The sequence below is a fragment of the Electrona antarctica genome (assembly GCF_951216825.1).
Source record: "Electrona antarctica genome assembly, chromosome: 8".
NCBI lineage: Eukaryota > Metazoa > Chordata > Actinopteri > Myctophiformes > Myctophidae > Electrona > Electrona antarctica.
In genome coordinates this window covers 36638743-36662982 of record NC_136789.1, presented here as the reverse complement: position 1 = coordinate 36662982, position 24240 = coordinate 36638743, and the positions used below count along the sequence as shown (strand labels likewise).

The 24240-nt window shown below is 48.4% G+C and overlaps 1 protein-coding gene across 1 annotated transcript; it reads right to left on the bottom strand.

Moving 5' to 3' along the window:
- Positions 1–4123: 4123 nt before the first annotated feature.
- Positions 4124–22715, bottom strand: LOC306928039 (uncharacterized protein; the record flags this gene model as incomplete). The annotated part of the gene is made up of 10 exons (XM_079507959.1): positions 4124–4275; positions 4317–4904; positions 5628–5680; positions 5868–6008; positions 18898–19039; positions 19222–19399; positions 19649–19760; positions 20137–20274; positions 20505–20692; positions 22575–22715. The coding sequence occupies 9 exons, from the start codon at positions 22713–22715 to the stop codon at positions 4567–4569; spliced, it is 1431 nt and encodes a 476-aa protein (XP_079364085.1). The 3' UTR covers positions 4124–4275; positions 4317–4566.
- Positions 22716–24240: the final 1525 nt, after the last annotated feature.

Here is a 24240-nt window from a genome sequence, read left to right as displayed (position 1 = left end):
GGCCACCCATGTCCCATTCATAGATTACAATGTTCAGCCCGTTTGGCCACCCATGTTCCATTAATGTTAAAGTGGAGAGTAAAGATGCAGGTATTGTTATTAAACACATTGGGCTCTATTTCCGTCCATGCTGAACCCCTTATCCCTAAACTACGTTACTAGTAGGGGAGCCTATCACTTTCCGTGATTTTGGAATGTTAATTTTTGGAGACAGGTATATCTTGATTCTTGGGGTTACCAGAATGCCAAAAAAACATGTCTCCAATTTTTTATGTCAGGTTTAGCATGTTTAATTAGCATAATTAGCTAATAAATTGTCAAAAACGGAAATGGCAATAACTTTGCTTCTAGGTAACTTATAAAGGTGATCTAAGAGTCTGAGTCCATGTTTGTGATGTCCAGAAATGCATCTGTTACCATTGTGAAGTCATTCAAGCTTTCCTAATTAGCATAACTCCCATAAATTATGCAAAAACGAGGTGAACATCAGCAAATTGCTGCATGTTTTACTTTTAGTCAACTTTGAAAGCTTCTCACAGACTCCATGTGTATGTTTACAACTCCAGGAATAATTATCATCCTATGAATAAATCATGCAACCTTTTGTCTATGTAATAATTATGTAATAATCACACCAAAACCAGAAATAGCTATATTTCGTTGCTTTAAGTTAATTAATAAATGTGATCTTACAGACAGTAAGTCTGTTTGCATGTCTAGAAAATATTCTCTTTCCATAACTAGGATATGCAACCTTTCCATTATTAGCTTTATATATATATATATATATATATATATATATATATATCCCTCATAAAATAAAGAACAATATGAGAAATGGTCACAGAATTATCACATGATTTTTATTCTAATATTTACAGAAAGTTTTGAAAACACATTTAATTGAAGGGTCTTCGTCATCGTCAATCCCCAACAGATGTGCCTTGTTTACATTACCACACACCTCTAATCATCGGCCCTACACATGCACATCTCAGAGCAGTTCAAATTTTGAGATCGACAAGAACAATGTGATATGCACTGTGATTTCTTGCAGACACATTTTATCAGTTGGGTAATGGTGGCTGGGCCGTGGGTATCCCGTGTTGTGACTGGCACCAGTTGATCTCCCTCAGCCTCCCATCCATTTTTAGTTTCTGGTGGCATCTGTGGGTTAGGTACGTGGTCCTGATCCCATACCATTGCCTGATAATATGCATGGGTAATGGCTTGATTTAATGCTGCTTGTGTAGGTGGCAGCTTCTCGGCTTCTAATTGTTTCTTTGTGAATAACCTATGAGCTCATCAACATCCACAGTATTTGTACCGGGCTCGTACAGCTGGCAAACAAATGCTTCAATCTTTTTTGACAGTTGTACCCTTCCAGCTAAGAGTGTAACTGTCATAGATGGAATGGCATTGGTACAGGCAATGGGAAAGCCACCATGGATCAAGACATGTTCCCAGTAAGCTGACCACTCCATAGCCACACTGGACAGGAAGACCAAAGAACATAGTGAGATCCATGTAGTATTTGACCGACGCCAGGGTGGAAAGCCCCGGGCCCCTACCACTTATCATGTGGAAGACAACACACCGATAGGGAAGTGTCAGAAAAACAGTTCTTGTCAGGTATCAGCACCAAAGATGAGCTGACTGTCTTATCTTGCTAAGAAAGCCCTCCAACACTTCCAGGTGAAACCCAATGTTTTTATAATCACGTCAAGGCAGGCTGTCCACTCAAACTCTATCGATGTAAAACATCTCCACAGCGTACAGGAAGAGGCTGACACAAGGATAATCCTGCACAGCCTGGATGCTGTCCGAAGAGGGGCAACACAGCTCTACATTGAGTCCCCTGACACTGATGTCTTTGTTCTTAACAATACGACGGTACCATCAGCTGTGCAAGGACATCTATTTCATCACCGGTGTGGGGAACAAAAAACGTATCATCGCTGGAGCCAGTAGTGCAGGCACTGGGTAAAACGAGGACTTCAGCCTTACCAGGGTTCCATGCCGTCTCTGGAGCTGATCAGACAGCTCCAGGGAATTTAACCTGTTGGCCAGGTCTAAACAGGTGTCCTGTGGAGGTGGTATCTGCAGTTGCTACTGTATATACTATGAGCTACAAAAAGGCTCAGTTCTGACGCAGCACGTACCTAACCCACAGATGCCACCAGCAACTGAATATGGATGGGAGGCTGAGGGAGCTCAACTGGTGCCAGTCACAACACGGGATACCCACGGGCCAGCCACCATTACCCAACTGATCAAATGTGTCTGCAAGAAATCACAGTGCATATCACATTGTTCTTGTCGATCTAAAATTTGAACTGCTCTGAGATGTGCATGTGTGGGGCAGATGATTAGAGGTGTGTGGTAAGCAAGGCACATCTGTTGGGGATTGACGATGACGACGAAGATGGAGACCCTTCAATTTTCAAAACTTTCTGTAAATATTAGAATAAACAATCTGATAATTCTGTGACCATTTCCCATATTGTTCTTTCTTGCGACTGCAGGTCGCCTTTAGGAAATTATGGACGGGCCTGCCCCAAAGTTCTCAACAGGCCCGAAAATTAAATTAGATCTCTATATGGAGCTGACCTGTTCTGACATTCCATATGTTGATCTGACCTCATCAAACCCTGTACACTCAAGACACGCTCCATATATGGCCAGTTCAGAATACATTCCATATGTTGATCTGACCCCCCATGCCAAAGCACCAGCACTCGCCCAGCAGTCTGTCATGACCCAGGCAGATATGTTGATCTGACCCCCCATTCCAAAGCACCAGCACTCGCCCAGCCCTTTAGTGCGAGGTCGCTTCTAATATTTTCTAGACATGCAAACAGACTTACACTGTCTGTAAGATCATGCGTATTAATTAACTTAAAGCAAAGAAATACAGCTATTTCTGGTTTTGGTGTGATTATTACATAATTATTACATAGACAAAAGGTTGCATGATTTATTCATAGGATGATAATTATTCCTGGAGTTGTAAACATACACTTGAAGTCTGTGAGAAGCTTTCAAAGTTGACTAAAAGTAAAACATGCAGCAATTTGCTGATGTTCACCTCGTTTTTGCATAATGTATGGCAATTATGCTAATTAGGAAAGGTTGTATGACTTCACAATGGTAACAGATGAATATCTGGACATCACAAACATGGACTCAGACTCTTAGATCACCTTTATAAGTTACCTAGAAGCAAAGTTATTGCCATTTCCGTTTTTGACAATTTATTAGCTAATTATGCTAATTAAACATGCTAAACCTGACATAAAAAATTGGAGACATGTTTTTTTGGCATTCTGGTAACCCCAAGAATCAAGATATACCTGTCTCCAAAAATTAACATTCCAAAATCACGGGCATCAAAATTTGATTGATAGGCTCCCCTACTATACCTTTGTTTTATACTATTGTGAAAATAAATGTTTAATAGTTAAACCAGCCGATCTACATCGACATGTTGTGAGCTTGTAGATTCAAACATGTTTTTCAAAGTAGTAAAACAAAAAAAAGGTAAAGGAGTTTAGATCTGATGAAAATAGAGCCCATAATATCTAAACATTTCAAGCTGTTTATGACATGATGTCACAGAAGGCGGCTGCAGTCTGTAAGAGGGTTAAGATCTTAAGATCCCATGGTCTGGCTGTGTCTACACTTAAGATCCCATGGTCTGTAAGAGGGTTGGTCTGGCTGTGTCTACACTTAAGATCCCATGGTCTGTAAGAGGGTTGGTCTGGCTGTGTCTACACTTAAGATCCCATGGTCTGTAAGAGGGTTGGTCTGGCTGTGTCTACACTTAAGATCCCATGGTCTGGCTGTGTCTACACTTAAGATCCCATGCGCGGACAAAAGAAGCTGTCTTTTGCGTCATTTCCGGGTTTTTAGACAGCTGGTGGATGGAAATGAAGCTCCACCCACAAGGCAGAATGCCGCTGGGGCAAGCTGCTTTTCCAGGAATCTGGCCGACGCAGCATTCAGCCGTGTGGGTGGAGCTTCATTGGGTGGGTGGAGCTTCATTGGGTGGGTGGAGCTTCATTGGGTGGGCGGAGCTTCATTTCATCCACCAGCTGTCTAAAAACCCGGAAGAGACCCCAGCAGACAGCTTCCTTTGGCCGCGCATGGAGGTTCTGGTGTGCCCAGCCCGTCTGTCTGATCCCAGTGTCAACTTCCCTATACAAAAGCAGACCAATCACATCAAACTACACACCTCCCTATACAAAAGCAGACCAATCACATCAAACTACACACCTCCCTATACAAAAGCAGACCAATCACATCAAACTACACACCTCAGCTGATGCTGCTACGCCAATCACGGCATACTGTCTGGAGCCCTCAGATAGCACTGCTGCTAGTCTGCTACGCTAATGACAGCTCAGCAACATGAAGCACACACACCTCTTAGCATCTTAGCTCATCATTGGTGATAGCCTATGTAGGCCTGGTGCCATGCAAAGAAAAAAATAAAAATAAAAAATGAAATAAAAAGCAATGTAAAGAGAGGTTTCCCGTGGGCAACTTAAATAACTCAAAGAGCCCTTATGCAAAACCAGCCGTGCTGCACAGAATCAGCACAAGCGTTAAGATATAAGTGAAGTAGGAGAAACGGATGGTGTTCGGGCCACCACAGAACAGACTCTCACATGGTTTAACGGGTGGTGGTGGTGGGGCCATGGTTGTACAAGTAGGTGGTGTTGCAGTTTCTGTAGTCGGAGGTGTCATGGGTGTAGTAGCAGGAGGGTTCATGGGTGTAGTAGCAGGAGGGTTCATGGGTGTAGTAGCAGGAGGGTTCATGGGTGTAGTAGCAGGAGGGTTCATGGGTGTAGTAGCAGGTGGGTTCATGGGTGTAGTAGCAGCTGGTGTGGTGGTTGCAGGCGCTGCGGGTGGAGAACATAAAGGTTTAAGTGGAGCCTCCTCACACCAGATGGAGAACATAAAGGTTTAAGTGGAGCCTCCTCACACCAGATGGAGAACATAAAGGTTTAAGTGGAGCCTCCTCACACCAGGTGGAGAACATAAAGGTTTAAGTGGAGCCTCCTCACACCAGGTGGAGAACATAAAGGTTTAAGTGGAGCCTCCTCACACCAGGTGGAGAACATAAAGGTTTAAGTGGAGCCTCCTCACACCAGTTGGAGAACATAAAGGTTTAAGTGGAGCCTCCTCACACCAGATGGAGAACATAAAGGTTTAAGTGGAGCCTCCTCACACCAGATGGAGAACATAAAGGTTTAAGTGGAGCCTCCTCACACCAGGTGGAGAACATAAAGGTTTAAGTGGAGCCTCCTCACACCAGATGGAGAACATAAAGGTTTAAGTGGAGCCTCCTCACACCAGATGGAGAACATAAAGGTTTAAGTGGAGCCTCCTCACACCAGATGGAGAACATAAAGGTTTAAGTGGAGCCTCCTCACACCAGATGGAGAACATAAAGGTTTAAGTGGAGCCTCCTCACACCAGATGGAGAACATAAAGGTTTAAGTGGAGCCTCCTCACACCAGATGGAGAACATAAAGGTTTAAGTGGAGCCTCCTCACTCCAGGTGGTATCACTGATGGAATGTGAAACATGGTGCTTTAGTAAACAGGTGTAGTTTCACCCACCGTTTGAGACACTGACAATGACACAGCGAAGCTCCGACTGATATGTGGACGCACTGAGAAAACAGACATGTTTAATGAACAGGAGTTTAGTTTTATCTTCATGGTTTTCATGTGATGTGTGTAAGCTATTCAAAAGGTGAATACATATTAAAATGGTTAGACAGACAGACAGACAGACAGACAGACAGACAGACAGACAGACAGACAGACAGACAGACAGACAGACAGACAGACGCTGACCTGTTGGTCTGAGCAACAAAGCAGACAGGGTGATGTTCTCCATCCTCTGACTGTGATGGTGTCCATCTCAGGATGAACTGTCCCTGTGCTGGTCCAGTCAGCTCCATGTTGTGAGGTCCACTGAACAGCAGCTCAGAGACCCTACAGCACCAGCAAACAAGAGAACATTAGGTCCACTGAACAGCAGCTCAGAGACCCTACAACACCAGCAAACAAGAGAACATTAGGTCCACTGAACAGCAGCTCAGAGACCCTACAACACCAGCAAACAAGACAACATGAGGTCCACTGAACAGCAGCTCAGAGACCCTACAACACCAGCAAACAAGACAGCATGAGGTCCACTGAACAGCAGCTCAGAGACCCTACAACACCAGCAAACAAGACAACATGAGGTCCACTGAACAGCAGCTCAGAGACCCTACAACACCAGCAAACAAGACAACATGAGGTCCACTGAACAGCAGCTCAGAGACCCTACAACACCAGCAAACAAGACAACATGAGGTCCACTGAACAGCAGCTCAGAGACCCTACAACACCAGCAAACAAGAGAACATGAGGTCCACTGAACAGCAGCTCAGAGACCCTACAACACCAGCAAACAAGAGAACATGAGGTCCACTGAACAACAGCTCAGAGACCCTACAACACCAGCAAACAAGGTAACATGAGGTCAAAAGTCTTTAGCAACGCTGGGGACATCATAGGACAACAAAACACTAACTAATACATTACTTCATTCAATATGTCAGATGTTCAGAAACCCTTTAGATCAGTGATTCTGGATCTCAACCTTTTGTGCCAAGAACCCCAAATGGATCCACACCCCTGGTGATATAATGTCTTTACTGTAAGCAATGAAATGCTTTTAAAATCAATGAAATGGTTTTGTTGAATTTTGTTGTCATGTCTGTGTCAATTCTACTACTAATTATTAAAATGCCTTTCGATCCATTTGTTCTGAGGTCTGCCAGCCTTGTTTCTGTATGAAACGTTACAGCAAGCTATCCAGGGTTAGCGTTAAAGTTATGGCGTGTCTGAAAATGACTAAATGACGTGTGGGAAGTGAACATATTCCTGTTTGACTGCATAGTAGGATCAGAAGGAGATAGGGAGACAGTGGAAAGAGATCAGAAGGAGAGAGGGAGAACGGGGATGAGCGAGTGCGTAAGTTGTCATGTGACCTTATAAATCTAGTATAAAACATCCATCATTTAAACTGTCTGTGACAATTGGAAGGGAAAGTAGAAAATATTATTTTACAAACCAATATTTCAACATCAGGTAGACTGACTACAGGCAACAACCAAAGTAAACCAGGTCTAAAAATGGCATATTTAGCTGCCAGAATGATGTGTTTGGCAGTATTTTTGTTATTTCTTATTTGGTTTGTTGGTCATGTAGGTCATGTATGTATTTGTTGCAGAGTTTAATTTCGTCATTTCCGGTCTTATGACCATATATGGTGTCAAGTTATCATGCCTGACGAGCCTTGTAGGCTTCCGTCTGAAGTGGGCAGACGGAGGTTTGTTTGACAACAGCGTGTCACCATGTTAAGGTTCGTTTGTTTGTTTCTGTGTCAATATTTTCTGTTTGCTTGTCAAGATTTAAGTTTTATTGCATTTGGTTATGAGTCTAATTTATCAATTGTGTGAAATGAAATGAAATGAAATGATTACTATATTTACCCAGGGTATCTGGGCTAAGCTCAAGAACTTGTTTCCAGCCAGGCCCTGCTCATAGAACACATTTCATCTTAGTGGTTCAATGCCTTGTTCAAGGGCACTTCAGCGGTGGTAATTTTAACGTGTCGGACCGCTGATTCGAACTGGCGACCTTCCGGTATCAAGACCGCTCCGCTATCCGTTCGGCCACCGCTGCCACAGTCTGGGTTGCTTTTGATGTTATTGTGGGTTTCCTCCTTCATTCCCTTTGATCCCCATGTGCAGCCAGTGAGGTGAATATTTGTTTGTGTATTTTCGTATATTTATGTGCTCTATGCTTCATTTATTGTTGTTCTGAATCTGATCACTGTTTGTTTCCATTTGTCAGTTTTACGTTGGCTTTTGAGAAAGAAAGTTGCTCGAAATAAAGCCACCAGTCCAAAGAAAAAGCTGACTCGTTTTGAAGACATCACTGGGAGTGACAGCATGCATGTGGGTGATTCTTTGACAATAGATAAAACCATATGTGAATAATTTAGCAAAGAAATTGTCTGGAGTTTTATTCCAGACAATTATGGTGACTGTGTGTCACACTCTGCCCTGTTTAGCCTGTCTCTGCACTGCACTGTGTACTGTGTCTCACTCTGCCCTGCCCTGTGTCTCACTCTGCCCTGTCCTGTGTACTGTGTCTCACTCTGCCCTGCCCTGTGTACTGTGTCTCACTCTGCCCTGTGTACTGTGTCTCACTCTGCCCTGCCCTGTGTACTGTGTCTCACTCTGCCCTGCCCTGTGTACTGTGTCTCACTCTGCCCTGTTTAGCCTGTCTCTGCCCTGCACTGTGTACTGTGTCTCACTCTGCCCTGCCCTGTGTCTCACTCTGCCCTGCCCTGTGTCTCACTCTGCCCTGCGCTGTGTCTCACTCTGCCCTGCCCTGTGTACTGTGTCTCACTCTGCCCTGCCCTGTGTACTGTGTCTCACTCTGCCCTGCCCTGTGTACTGTGTCTCACTCTGCCCTGCACTGTGTACTGTGTCTCACTCTGCCCTGCCCTGTGTACTGTGTCTCACTCTGCCCTGCCCTGTGTACTGTGTCTCACTCTGCCCTGCCCTGTGTACTGTGTCTCACTCTGCCATGTGTACTGTGTCTCACTCTGCCCTGCACTGTGTACTGTGTCTCACTCTGCCCTGCCCTGTGTACTGTGTCTCACTCTGCCCTGCCCTGTGTACTGTGTCTCACTCTGCCATGTGTACTGTGTCTCACTCTGCCCTGCACTGTGTACTGTGTCTCACTCTGCCCTGCCCTGTGTACTGTGTCTCACTCTGCCCTGTCCTGTGTACTGTGTCTCACTCTGCCCTGCCCTGTGTACTGTGTCTCACTCTGCCATGCCCTGTGTCTCACTCTGCCCTGCACTGTGTACTGTGTCTCACTCTGCCCTGCCCTGTGTCTCACTCTGCCCTGCACTGTGTACTGTGTCTCACTCTGCCCTGCCCTGTGTCTCACTCTGCCCTGCGCTGTGTACTGTGTCTCACTCTGCCCTGCCCTGTGTACTGTGTCTCACTCTGCCCTGCCCTGTGTACTGTGTCTCACTCTGCCCTGCCCTGTGTACTGTGTCTCACTCTGCTCTGCGCTGTGTACTGTGTCTCACTCTGCCCTGTGTACTGTGTCTCACTCTGCCCTGCCCTGTGTATTGTGTCTCACTCTGTCCTGTGTACTGTGTCTCACTCTGCCCTGCCCTGTGTTCTGTGTCTCACTCTGCCCTGCCCTGTGTTCTGTGTCTCACTCTGCCCTGCGCTGTGTACTGTGTCTCACTCAGCCCCTGCGTTGTGTACTGTGTCTCACTCTGCCCTGCCCTGTGTACTGTGTCTCACTCTGCCCTGGGCTGTGTACTGTGTCTCACTCTGCCCCTGCCCTGTGTACTGTGTCTCACTCTGCCCTGTGTACTGTGTCTCACTCTGCCCTGGGCTGTGTACTGTGTCTCACTCTGCCCCTGCCCTGTGTACTGTGTCTCACTCTGCCCTGTGTACTGTGTCTCACTCTGCCCTGTGTACTGTGTCTCACTCTGCCCCTGCGATGTGTACTGTGTCTCACTCTGCCCTGCCCTGTGTACTGTGTCTCACTCTGCCCTGGGCTGTGTACTGTGTCTCACTCTGCCCCTGCCCTGTGTACTGTGTCTCACTCTGCCCTGCCCTGTGTACTGTGTCTCACTCTGCCCTGCCCTGTGTACTGTGTCTCACTCTGCCCTGCACTGTGTACTGTGTCTCACTCTGCCATGCCCTGTGTCTCACTCTGCCCTGCCCTGTGTACTGTGTCTCACTCTGCCCTGCCCTGTGTACTGTGTCTCACTCTGCCATGCCCTGTGTCTCACTCTGCCCTGCACTGTGTACTGTGTCTCACTCTGCCCTGCCCTGTGTCTCACTCTGCCCTGCACTGTGTACTGTGTCTCACTCTGCCCTGCGCTGTGTACTGTGTCTCACTCTGCCCTGCCCTGTGTACTGTGTCTCACTCTGCTCTGCCCTGCCCTGTGTCTCACTCTGCCCTGCGCTGTGTACTGTGTCTCACTCTGCCCTGTGTACTGTGTCTCACTCTGCCCTGCCCTGTGTACTGTGTCTCACTCTGCCCTGCCCTGTGTATTGTGTCTCACTCTGTCCTGTGTACTGTGTCTCACTCTGCCCTGCCCTGTGTTCTGTGTCTCACTCTGCCCTGCCCTGTGTTCTGTGTCTCACTCTGCCCTGCGCTGTGTACTGTGTCTCACTCAGCCCCTGCGTTGTGTACTGTGTCTCACTCTGCCCTGCCCTGTGTACTGTGTCTCACTCTGCCCTGGGCTGTGTACTGTGTCTCACTCTGCCCCTGCCCTGTGTACTGTGTCTCACTCTGCCCTGTGTACTGTGTCTCACTCTGCCCTGGGCTGTGTACTGTGTCTCACTCTGCCCCTGCCCTGTGTACTGTGTCTCACTCTGCCCTGTGTACTGTGTCTCACTCTGCCCTGTGTACTGTGTCTCACTCTGCCCCTGCGATGTGTACTGTGTCTCACTCTGCCCTGCCCTGTGTACTGTGTCTCACTCTGCCATGTGTACTGTGTCTCACTCTGCCCTGCACTGTGTACTGTGTCTCACTCTGCCCTGCCCTGTGTACTGTGTCTCACTCTGCCCTGTCCTGTGTACTGTGTCTCACTCTGCCCTGCCCTGTGTACTGTGTCTCACTCTGCCATGCCCTGTGTCTCACTCTGCCCTGCACTGTGTACTGTGTCTCACTCTGCCCTGCCCTGTGTCTCACTCTGCCCTGCACTGTGTACTGTGTCTCACTCTGCCCTGCCCTGTGTCTCACTCTGCCCTGCGCTGTGTACTGTGTCTCACTCTGCCCTGCCCTGTGTACTGTGTCTCACTCTGCCCTGCCCTGTGTACTGTGTCTCACTCTGCCCTGCCCTGTGTACTGTGTCTCACTCTGCTCTGCGCTGCCCTGTGTCTCACTCTGCCCTGCCCTGTGTATTGTGTCTCACTCTGTCCTGTGTACTGTGTCTCACTCTGCCCTGCCCTGTGTTCTGTGTCTCACTCTGCCCTGCCCTGTGTTCTGTGTCTCACTCTGCCCTGCGCTGTGTACTGTGTCTCACTCAGCCCCTGCGTTGTGTACTGTGTCTCACTCTGCCCTGCCCTGTGTACTGTGTCTCACTCTGCCCTGGGCTGTGTACTGTGTCTCACTCTGCCCCTGCCCTGTGTACTGTGTCTCACTCTGCCCTGTGTACTGTGTCTCACTCTGCCCTGGGCTGTGTACTGTGTCTCACTCTGCCCCTGCCCTGTGTACTGTGTCTCACTCTGCCCTGTGTACTGTGTCTCACTCTGCCCTGTGTACTGTGTCTCACTCTGCCCCTGCCCTGTGTACTGTGTCTCACTCTGCCCTGGGCTGTGTACTGTGTCTCACTCTGCCCCTGCCCTGTGTACTGTGTCTCACTCTGCCCTGCCCTGTGTACTGTGTCTCACTCTGCCCTGCCCTGTGTACTGTGTCTCACTCTGCCCTGCACTGTGTACTGTGTCTCACTCTGCCATGCCCTGTGTCTCACTCTGCCCTGCCCTGTGTACTGTGTCTCACTCTGCCCTGCCCTGTGTACTGTGTCTCACTCTGCCATGCCCTGTGTCTCACTCTGCCCTGCACTGTGTACTGTGTCTCACTCTGCCCTGCCCTGTGTCTCACTCTGCCCTGCACTGTGTACTGTGTCTCACTCTGCCCTGCCCTGTGTCTCACTCTGCCCTGCGCTGTGTACTGTGTCTCACTCTGCCCTGCCCTGTGTACTGTGTCTCACTCTGCCCTGCCCTGTGTACTGTGTCTCACTCTGCTCTGCCCTGCCCTGTGTCTCACTCTGCCCTGCGCTGTGTACTGTGTCTCACTCTGCCCTGTGTACTGTGTCTCACTCTGCCCTGCCCTGTGTACTGTGTCTCACTCTGCCCTGCCCTGTGTATTGTGTCTCACTCTGTCCTGTGTACTGTGTCTCACTCTGCCCTGCCCTGTGTTCTGTGTCTCACTCTGCCCTGCCCTGTGTTCTGTGTCTCACTCTGCCCTGCGCTGTGTACTGTGTCTCACTCAGCCCCTGCGTTGTGTACTGTGTCTCACTCTGCCCTGCCCTGTGTACTGTGTCTCACTCTGCCCTGGGCTGTGTACTGTGTCTCACTCTGCCCCTGCCCTGTGTACTGTGTCTCACTCTGCCCTGTGTACTGTGTCTCACTCTGCCCTGGGCTGTGTACTGTGTCTCACTCTGCCCCTGCCCTGTGTACTGTGTCTCACTCTGCCCTGTGTACTGTGTCTCACTCTGCCCCTGCGATGTGTACTGTGTCTCACTCTGCCCTGCCCTGTGTACTGTGTCTCACTCTGCCCTGGGCTGTGTACTGTGTCTCACTCTGCCCCTGCCCTGTGTACTGTGTCTCACTCTGCCCTGTGTACTGTGTCTCACTCTGCCCTGCCCTGTGTACTGTGTCTCACTCTGCCCTGCCCTGTGTCTCACTCTGCCCTGCACTGTGTACTGTGTCTCACTCTGCCCTGCACTGTGTACTGTGTCTCACTCTGCCCTGCCCTGTGTCTCACTCTGCCCCTGCACTGTGTACTGTGTCTCACTCTGCCCTGCCCTGTGTACTGTGTCTCACTCTGCCCCTGCACTGTGTACTGTGTCTCACTCTGCCCTGTGTACTGTGTCTCACTCTGCCCCTGCACTGTGTACTGTGTCTCACTCTGCCCTGTGTACTGTGTCTCACTCTGCCCTGCTGTGTACTGTGTCTCACTCTGCCCTGCCCTGCTGTGTACTGTGTCTCACTCTGCCCTGCCCTGTGTACTGTGTCTCACTCTGCCCTGGGCTGTGTACTGTGTCTCACTCTGCCCTGCTGTGTACTGTGTCTCACTCTGCCCTGCCCTGTGTACTGTGTCTCACTCTGCCCTGCCCTGTGTACTGTGTCTCACTCTGCCCTGCACTGTGTACTGTGTCTCACTCTGCCCTGTGTACTGTGTCTCACTCTGCCCTGCCCTGTGTACTGTGTCTCACTCTGCCCTGCACTGTGTACTGTATCTCACTCTGCCATGTGTACTGTGTCTCACTCTGCCATGTGTACTGTGTCTCACTCTGCCATGCCCTGTGTCTCACTCTGCCCTGCCCTGTGTACTGTGTCTCACTCTGCCCTGCCCTGTGTACTGTGTCTCACTCTGCCCTGTGTACTGTGTCTCACTCTGCCCTGCCCTGTGTACTGTGTCTCACTCTGCCCTGCCCTGCTGTGTACTGTGTCTCACTCTGCCCTGCCCTGTGTACTGTGTCTCACTCTGCCCTGCCCTGTGTACTGTGTCTCACTCTGCCCTGCCCTGTGTACTGTGTCTCACTCTGCCCTGGGCTGTGTACTGTGTCTCACTCTGCCCTGCTGTGTACTGTGTCTCACTCTGCCCTGCCCTGTGTACTGTGTCTCACTCTGCCCTGCCCTGTGTACTGTGTCTCACTCTGCCCTGCACTGTGTACTGTGTCTCACTCTGCCATGTGTACTGTGTCTCACTCTGCCATGCCCTGTGTCTCACTCTGCCCTGCACTGTGTACTGTGTCTCACTCTGCCCTGCCCTGTGTACTGTGTCTCACTCTGCCCTGCCCTGTGTACTGTGTCTCACTCTGCCCTGCCCTGTGTCTCACTCTGCCCTGCACTGTGTACTGTGTCTCACTCTGCCCTGCCCTGTGTACTGTGTCTCACTCTGCTCTGCCCTGCCCTGTGTCTCACTCTGCCCTGCCCTGTGTACTGTGTCTCACTCTGCCCTGCCCTGTGTCTCACTCTGCCCTGCCCTGTGTACTGTGTCTCACTCTGCCCCTGCACTGTGTACTGTGTCTCACTCTGCCCTGCCCTGTGTACTGTGTCTCACTCTGCCCTGCCCTGTGTACTGTGTCTCACTCTGCCCTGCCCTGTGTACTGTCTCACTCTGCCCTGCACTGTGTACTGTGTCTCACTCTGCCCTGTGTACTGTGTCTCACTCTGCCCTGTCCTGTGTCTCACTCTGCCCTGCACTGTGTACTGTGTCTCACTCTGCCCTGTCCTGTGTACTGTGTCTCACTCTGCCCTGCCCTGTGTACTGTGTCTCACTCTGCCCTGCCCTGCTGTGTACTGTGTCTCACTCTGCCCTGTCCTGTGTACTGTGTCTCACTCTGCCCTGCCCTGCTGTGTACTGTGTCTCACTCTGCCCTGCCCTGTGTACTGTGTCTCACTCTGCCCTGCACTGTGTACTGTGTCTCACTCTGCCGTGCCCTGTGTACTGTGTCTCACTCTGCCCTGCCCTGTGTACTGTGTCTCACTCTGCCCCTGCGCTGTGTACTGTGTCTCACTCTGCCCCTGTGTAGTGTACTGTGTCTCACTCTGCCCTGTGTTCTGTGTCTCACTCTGCCCTGTGTACTGTGTCTCACTCTGCCCTGTCCTGTGTACTGTGTCTCACTCTGCCCTGTGTTCTGTGTCTCACTCTGCCCTGTGTACTGTGTCTCACTCTGCCCTGTCCTGTGTACTGTGTCTCACTCTGCCCCTGCGTTGTGTACTGTGTCTCACTCTGCCCTGCGCTGTGTACTGTGTCTCACTCTGCCCTGTGTACTGTGTCTCACTCTGCCCTGCCCTGTGTACTGTGTCTCACTCTGCCCTGTGTACTGTGTCTCACTCTGCCCTGTCCTGTGTACTGTGTCTCACTCTGCCCTGTCCTGTGTACTGTGTCTCACTCTGCCCTGCGCTGTGTACTGTGTCTCACTCTGCCCCTGCGCTGTGTACTGTGTCTCACTCTGCCCCTGTGTAGTGTACTGTGTCTCACTCTGCCCTGTGTTCTGTGTCTCACTCTGCCCTGTGTACTGTGTCTCACTCTGCCCTGTCCTGTGTACTGTGTCTCACTCTGCCCTGTGTTCTGTGTCTCACTCTGCCCTGTGTACTGTGTCTCACTCTGCCCTGTCCTGTGTACTGTGTCTCACTCTGCCCCTGCGTTGTGTACTGTGTCTCACTCTGCCCTGCGCTGTGTACTGTGTCTCACTCTGCCCTGTGTACTGTGTCTCACTCTGCCCTGCCCTGTGTACTGTGTCTCACTCTGCCCTGTGTACTGTGTCTCACTCTGCCCTGTGTACTGTGTCTCACTCTGCCCTGTCCTGTGTACTGTGTCTCACTCTGCCCTGCCCTGTGTCTCACTCTGCCCTGCACTGTGTACTGTGTCTCACTCTGCCCTGCCCTGTGTACTGTGTCTCACTCTGCTCTGCCCTGCCCTGTGTCTCACTCTGCCCTGCCCTGTGTACTGTGTCTCACTCTGCCCTGCCCTGTGTCTCACTCTGCCCTGCCCTGTGTACTGTGTCTCACTCTGCCCCTGCACTGTGTACTGTGTCTCACTCTGCCCTGCCCTGTGTACTGTGTCTCACTCTGCCCTGCCCTGTGTACTGTGTCTCACTCTGCCCTGCCCTGTGTACTGTGTCTCACTCTGCCCTGTCCTGTGTACTGTGTCTCACTCTGCCCTGCCCTGTGTACTGTGTCTCACTCTGCCCTGCCCTGCTGTGTACTGTGTCTCACTCTGCCCTGTCCTGTGTACTGTGTCTCACTCTGCCCTGCACTGTGTACTGTGTCTCACTCTGCCCTGTCCTGTGTACTGTGTCTCACTCTGCCCTGCCCTGTGTACTGTGTCTCACTCTGCCCTGCCCTGCTGTGTACTGTGTCTCACTCTGCCCTGTCCTGTGTACTGTGTCTCACTCTGCCCTGCCCTGCTGTGTACTGTGTCTCACTCTGCCCTGCCCTGTGTACTGTGTCTCACTCTGCCCTGCACTGTGTACTGTGTCTCACTCTGCCGTGCCCTGTGTACTGTGTCTCACTCTGCCCTGCCCTGTGTACTGTGTCTCACTCTGCCCCTGCGCTGTGTACTGTGTCTCACTCTGCCCCTGTGTAGTGTACTGTGTCTCACTCTGCCCTGTGTTCTGTGTCTCACTCTGCCCTGTGTACTGTGTCTCACTCTGCCCTGTCCTGTGTACTGTGTCTCACTCTGCCCTGTGTTCTGTGTCTCACTCTGCCCTGTGTACTGTGTCTCACTCTGCCCTGTCCTGTGTACTGTGTCTCACTCTGCCCCTGCGTTGTGTACTGTGTCTCACTCTGCCCTGCGCTGTGTACTGTGTCTCACTCTGCCCTGTGTACTGTGTCTCACTCTGCCCTGCCCTGTGTACTGTGTCTCACTCTGCCCTGTGTACTGTGTCTCACTCTGCCCTGTCCTGTGTACTGTGTCTCACTCTGCCCTGTCCTGTGTACTGTGTCTCACTCTGCCCTGCGCTGTGTACTGTGTCTCACTCTGCCCCTGCGCTGTGTACTGTGTCTCACTCTGCCCCTGTGTAGTGTACTGTGTCTCACTCTGCCCTGTGTTCTGTGTCTCACTCTGCCCTGTGTACTGTGTCTCACTCTGCCCTGTCCTGTGTACTGTGTCTCACTCTGCCCTGTGTTCTGTGTCTCACTCTGCCCTGTGTACTGTGTCTCACTCTGCCCTGTCCTGTGTACTGTGTCTCACTCTGCCCCTGCGTTGTGTACTGTGTCTCACTCTGCCCTGCGCTGTGTACTGTGTCTCACTCTGCCCTGTGTACTGTGTCTCACTCTGCCCTGCCCTGTGTACTGTGTCTCACTCTGCCCTGTGTACTGTGTCTCACTCTGCCCTGTGTACTGTGTCTCACTCTGCCCTGTCCTGTGTACTGTGTCTCACTCTGCCCTGCCCTGTGTCTCACTCTGCCCTGCACTGTGTACTGTGTCTCACTCTGCCCTGCCCTGTGTACTGTGTCTCACTCTGCTCTGCCCTGCCCTGTGTCTCACTCTGCCCTGCCCTGTGTACTGTGTCTCACTCTGCCCTGCCCTGTGTCTCACTCTGCCCTGCCCTGTGTACTGTGTCTCACTCTGCCCCTGCACTGTGTACTGTGTCTCACTCTGCCCTGCCCTGTGTACTGTGTCTCACTCTGCCCTGCCCTGTGTACTGTGTCTCACTCTGCCCTGCCCTGTGTACTGTGTCTCACTCTGCCCTGTCCTGTGTACTGTGTCTCACTCTGCCCTGCCCTGTGTACTGTGTCTCACTCTGCCCTGCCCTGCTGTGTACTGTGTCTCACTCTGCCCTGTCCTGTGTACTGTGTCTCACTCTGCCCTGCCCTGCTGTGTACTGTGTCTCACTCTGCCCTGCCCTGTGTACTGTGTCTCACTCTGCCCTGCACTGTGTACTGTGTCTCACTCTGCCGTGCCCTGTGTACTGTGTCTCACTCTGCCCTGCCCTGTGTACTGTGTCTCACTCTGCCCCTGCGCTGTGTACTGTGTCTCACTCTGCCCCTGTGTAGTGTACTGTGTCTCACTCTGCCCTGTGTTCTGTGTCTCACTCTGCCCTGTGTACTGTGTCTCACTCTGCCCTGTCCTGTGTACTGTGTCTCACTCTGCCCTGTGTTCTGTGTCTCACTCTGCCCTGTGTACTGTGTCTCACTCTGCCCTGTCCTGTGTACTGTGTCTCACTCTGCCCCTGCGTTGTGTACTGTGTCTCACTCTGCCCTGTGTACTGTGTCTCACTCTGCCCTGCCCTGTGTACTGTGTCTCACTCTGCCCTGTGTACTGTGTCTCACTCTGCCCTGTGTACTGTGTCTCACTCTGCCCTGTCCTGTGTACTGTGTCTCACTCTGCCCTGTCCTGTGTACTGTGTCTCACTCTGCCCTGCGCTGTGTACTGTGTCTCACTCTGCCCCTGCGCTGTGTACTGTGTCTCACTCTGCCCCTGTGTAGTGTACTGTGTCTCACTCTGCCCTGTGTTCTGTGTCTCACTCTGCCCTGTGTACTGTGTCTCACTCTGCCCTGTCCTGTGTACTGTGTCTCACTCTGCCCTGTGTTCTGTGTCTCACTCTGCCCTGTGTACTGTGTCTCACTCTGCCCTGTCCTGTGTACTGTGTCTCACTCTGCCCCTGCGTTGTGTACTGTGTCTCACTCTGCCCTGCGCTGTGTACTGTGTCTCACTCTGCCCTGTGTACTGTGTCTCACTCTGCCCTGCCCTGTGTACTGTGTCTCACTCTGCCCTGTGTACTGTGTCTCACTCTGCCCTGTGTACTGTGTCTCACTCTGCCCTGTCCTGTGTACTGTGTCTCACTCTGCCCTGTCCTGTGTACTGTGTCTCACTCTGCCCTGCCCTGTGTACTGTGTCTCACTCTGCCCTGCCCTGTGGTGACTTCACCCTACAGCTAGGGGTTCTCAACCATGGCTCGCGAAAATAATCTATTATTTGAACTTTCATGTTGTCAGTGGAATATTTCAGACACACCCTCAGAGACAGTTTTTTGAGTGGTGTAAACCACTCCTACAACTGGCTTTGTTAGTGCAGAAAAAATGAGCATGGTTGCTATGTTCACCCTGTTCACCCGGGTGTGATTTCATTACATCAGACATGATTTCATTACGTCGGACAGGCTATATAAGACCTTACACCACTCAGTTCACACGGGTGTGATTTTTTTGGTTTATGGAAAGCTTCTAGGAAATCTTAGCATTGATGTTGACCTCAATGTGGAACTCTGAGTGTGTTGTCTCTGTTGATGGTTATATATTTATTGTACTGACGTAGTGAGTGTTGTCTCTGTGGTGATGGTTATATATTTATTGTACTGACGTGAAGAGTGTTGCCTCTGTGGTGATGGTTATATATTTATTGTACTCACGTAGAGAGTGTTGCCTCTGTGGTGATGGTTATATATTTATTGTACTGACATAGAGAGTGTTGTCTCTGTGGTGATGGTTATATATTTATTGTACTGACGTGGAGAGTGTTGTCTCTGTGGTGATGGTTATATATTTATTGTACTGACGTGGAGAGTGTTGTCTCTGTGCTGATGGTGATATATTTATTGTACTCACGTGGAGAGTGTTGCCTCTGTGCTGATGGTGATTTCCAGTGTGTGACCAACAGGGGTGTAGAGCTGTGCCCTGTTATCCGGGGTGGGAGGCAGGAACCTGGGTAGATACTGTCCCTCTGTACAGCTGGCTACTGCTCCATCCACTGACCACATGACAAGGAGGGAATATAACCATTTTAATGGCTTTATGTTTAGGTTAGATTATTGATTTAATTAGATCATCTATATTCACTTTATTAGCACATTAACTGGTTGAGGTGCCAGGAACCCCTATAGGAAAATAGAGCTGCAATGGTCAATGTTTATATGTGAGGGTGCTGAGTACCTTTGATAACAAACTGTAGAGGTATAAGGCTGAGATAGTAACTGGTAGTGTGATTGTACTGAGATCCATCAGTGCGGGTGAGGGTGATATCCTGGTTGGGATAGTCAGGCATCTCCAACCAGACAACGTAGTTACCCTCATTACTGCTGTTGGTGGCAGTAAATGACAAAGTGCAATCCTGAAAGAGAGAAAGGACAGGAAGAGTAAAAAAAGAAAATAAATAATGGGAAACAATGGGTCACATTTCTAAGAAGAGATGTAGAGAAAAACTGTACAGATTGATCATAACCGTAATCATGATTAAAATAAATGCAATGTTACTTAAAATATGTGTTCGCATCTGAATTAAATTAGCATAGATTTGTGTATTAGCATCAGGATGGTGTGATCTATGTTCTTATTTACAAATTAAAAACATTGAACTCACAGGTGACAAGTTGAGAATGGAAGGAAGAGGAGACCATGCTCTACATATAACCAGGTCTCCATCTGGGTCAAACGCTAACAGGGTGAAGTTTCTCCCACAGTTAGAAGGAACTCTGAGAGACAAAGAGAGACATTTATCATTAGTGTCTTTTACACTTCTTTATTAGTAGAGGTATGTAGTATAGTGTTATATTAGTATTACAACTATATCATTATATTTTAGTATAAATGATAATGGGAATATTTAGCCTCAAACTGAATTCACATTGAGCTTTTCCAGTTATCTTAAATAGTAGGGTCTATATACATATTGGTATCTAGACATACAATTGTATCCATCATCTAAAAATCCAAGTGTATTATGTTAATTGTTAGTAATATATGAATAAAACAGTGTCTAATGTTAATGTTAGTAATATCAGAACATAACACCAGTGTCTAATGTTAATGTTAATAATATCAGAACATAACACCAGTGTGTAATGTTACCGTAGTGAAGGTATGATGGTGGTCTGAGGAGGCCTGTCAGATTTCCCAGTGTCTGATCTGGTCATGAGGTTCACACGCGTCCACGCCTCCCAGCTCACAGCGTTGTTATTGTAATTTATCCAGTTACCACCTTGTAACCTGTGGGAGATGATTTTATTATTATTATTATTATTATTAAAAAAGTGACAGATAAAAGTATAATAACACATTTATTCATGTCATAAACTCAACACACACACACACACACACGCACCCACACACACACGCGCACACACACACACACGCACACACGCATGCACGCACGCACGCACGCACGCGCACACACGTAATGGTGTGTGTTGTGTCATAGTGCATCTCTCTTCACTCACTGCATATAGAAGAGAGCGTTGATAGGAACCAGTCGAGTCATGATTCCCTCTCGTTGACACCACTCTGAGGTGTTATACACCGTGTTCACCTCCAGGTGGCTCTCACTGCCACAGTCTCTATAAGGACCACACCCCCATGTGTCTGAATGTGAGCAGGACGTGAAGGCGTTCTTATAGCGCAGAACCACCTGGAATTAGGAGATTATGACATCATAAAGGTTACACTACATGACTTTGATCCTCTCTGTTTACAGTAGGTTGATACGGACACAGAATAATTTTAATTTACTATGAAAACCTGCGTATCCCGTCAGTCAGTTAGTCAGTCAGGTAACGCCTCGTGACACGCTCCATATATGGGCGTCTCCATATACAGTATGAAGATGCATGACACTGAGCACATCAAACCCTGGATAGCCATACATGGAGAAGACTGGATCATCAACTAGATCTGCATATATGGAGCCGGCCAGCAACTCTACATCTGACCTCAAACCCTTAGATCTCCATATATGGAGCTGACCTGACATTCCATTATGTTTTCTGACCTTATCAAACCCTGTACACTCAAGACACGCAAAACGAATTTGTTCAGCCCAAAAAAATGTGTTTATTGTCATGATTTGTCACCATCTGAGTTGGCTTTGACCGAGGCTTTAGGTCTTTCTGAAACGTCTGTGGGAAAAAATAATTGGAAATTGTCTTCCGGGCCGCTCGTCGGGGGCGGGACTGCAACACTCTAGTATAGTATATAATATAATATAGTATAGTTAGATATAATAATTCTTTTAAAAAACAATTAAAATTAACAGTTAATTAGAAAGAAAGACATAATGTTTCAGTTTGAGAAGAAGTTAAACTGTGTTTAGTCGGGCAGCCGACCGGCTTCTTTTGTTTAAAGTGGGAAATTGGTATATAGTCTTTTATTGGCCTAAAATATTGTCTATATACATTCATGAATCCACTTGCTGACCGGCTGTTAGTGTTGAGCAAATTGTTTTATAGAGCGTCACAGTCCCGCCCCCTACCAGGGCCCAGGAAATGAATGCTTTTTGAAATATCTATGAGGAAAATGCATTGGGAATTATTTCTTGGGCCTGGCGTCGTCATGAAAGGGGGCGGGACTGCGACGCTCTATTGGGGTTTATATGTGACCCTACCATTAACATCCTATATAAGGCAAGATTTAAAAAATGTCATTATGGTTTATATAGCATGTGACGTGTCAAACTAGGGGGTTTCCGTGATAGCTTGTGACATGTCAAACTAGGGGGTTTCCGTGATAGCTTGTGACATGTCAAACTAGGGGGTTTCCGTGATAGCTTGTGACATGTCAAACTAGGGGGTTTCCGTTATTCTGAATCCATTCCAAGCATTAGTTTTGCACAAAAAACACTCCTTGGACTAAAAACTGCCATAGTCACTTGCCCAAATGTGCCCAAAATGTGCTGACCTCATCACATTTCATCACATTTGTGATGACAGCTATGACCGTTCTTAGCCTAGCGAGTGTTTTTTGCTACTTAAAGCATAATGAAGATTTGTCATTTTTGCCTTATAGGATGTTAATGGTAGGATCACCCCCTATAAAACAAACATCAAACAAACAACAAACATCAAAACAAATTTCTAATTGTTGACAGCCAGTCAGCAAGTGGATTCATGAATCTATGTTTATATAGACAATATTTTAGGCCAATACAAAAAGACTATTCCCCACCCCACAACCCCGGCTGCCGAACTAGTTTATTTTATTTTCGTGTTATTCGTGTCAGATCCAGAGTCTACGTGAGACACGATCTAAAATGTCTCAGTTGAAGAGCAGGGAAACAGAATACAGTCACCCCAATTGTACTTATATTGGATTAACATACTCAACCATACAGAATGTACAAAAATTGATTTTATTCATGAAAAATAGTTATACATACTTTAATAAATATATATTTTTTATTTCCGTTACCTAAATGTTTTTTTTAATTTATTATTTTTATTTTATTGTATCTTATTTTTTAAATTGTAGTTTTCGTTTTCCCCCAAATTGTATTATCAATGGTAATCCTGACTTACCGTCATAGTTCCATTTTCGTACGTGTCCTTTGGGTCAAAGGTCATGACAGTTCCATAGAAGTTGTTCTGCTGGGTTCGTCCACGCTGAGCTCCACAGAGCAGCAGCAGCACCACCGCCGTCCAACTCCAACACACACTCATGGTTACGGAGAGAAAATCCTGAAGAAGATCCCAGTGATCCAAACGTTGAATTAATAAACCAGTGGAGACGAGTGTTTTCTACCAGCGTTGCAGACTCTAGCTATGTCTTCCTCTTGTACTGAGAGAATGGAACAACTACTCTCCACTGTCAGGTTTTATACACACACTCGCACGCACACACACACGCACGCACGCACACGCACACACACACGCACGCACGCACGCACACTGAACATTTTGAATATTTGAATTGCCAGTTGATTGAAGATAACTACCTGGTATGAGGAAATATTCTGTCTGTCTGGCTGTCTGTCTGTCTGTCTGTCTGTCTGTCTGTCTGTCTGTCTGGCTGTCTGTCTGTCTGTCTGTCTGTCTGTCTGTCTGTCTGTCTGTCTGGCTGTGTCAAACTGTGCCTGCCTGACAGATCAACTACATAGCCTATTACATACATACATGACTGTTTTATGAATTGCATTTTTATAGCGCTTTTCCACTTCCTAAAAGCGCTTTACAATGGTTCATTCATTCATACATTGAGAGGTGAATCTTTACCATGGTTCATTCATTCATACATTGAGAGGTGAATCTTTACAATGGTTCATTCATTCATACATTGAGAGGTGAATCTTTACCATGGTTCATTCATTCATACATTGGGGGGTGAAGCGGTCAACAGTCGATGCCAGCGTCCTCACTTCACACATTCACACACCAATGGTGGCGAGCTCACACCGACCGACCGACCGTTCAGTGTCTCAGTGGAGGCAGGGTGGGGTTCAGTGTCTCATTGGAGGCAGTGTGGGGTTCAGTGTCTCAGTGGAGACAGTGTGGGGTTTAGTGTCTTGCCCAAGGACACTTCCACATGTGGACAGGAGGAGGAGCTGGGATTCGAACCTGCAGGGTCTTGGACACGACAGTGTGATTTGAGCCTTTTTGTGTTCTTTTCACATAATAAATACTGGACTTGACCAGACCTAGCCTTCATGACCTAGCCTTCATGACCTAGCCTTCATGGCTAAAGCCAGACGCAAATCAGAAGCCCAGCGCAGCCAGCACCACGCTAGACTTGACCTGCATTGTTCTGCTTCTGGGTCGTCACCTGACCTGACACACACCGTGACAGATACTGGTGCAGGAAGAGATTGAACACCTGATCTGTTCAGAACGTAAACTGTACAAAGGAAGGGCGGAACTGGACAAGTAAAGCTGCCCGGAAAATATTTTCACCGTTGAGAGAAAGTGTTTCAGAGTGTCCAAAAATAACAATAGTTATAAGTATAAATACCCACTGTGCAATCATTAATCATAGTAGGTGGAAACACCTGATCCATAATCACAAACAGACCTCCAGTTTTAATCTCACCTCTGATCAACTTTAGGAGCGTTTCATCAAACTTGTGACACAGCATTCCTGTAAATAATGTCCATGGCCTTTATCGTTTATCTGATCTCTTGTGTACGTAGGCCTACACTCCTTCAGACACTGAGGCACCTGCTGTTTTAGACTCTAATCTTTCTCTTCACA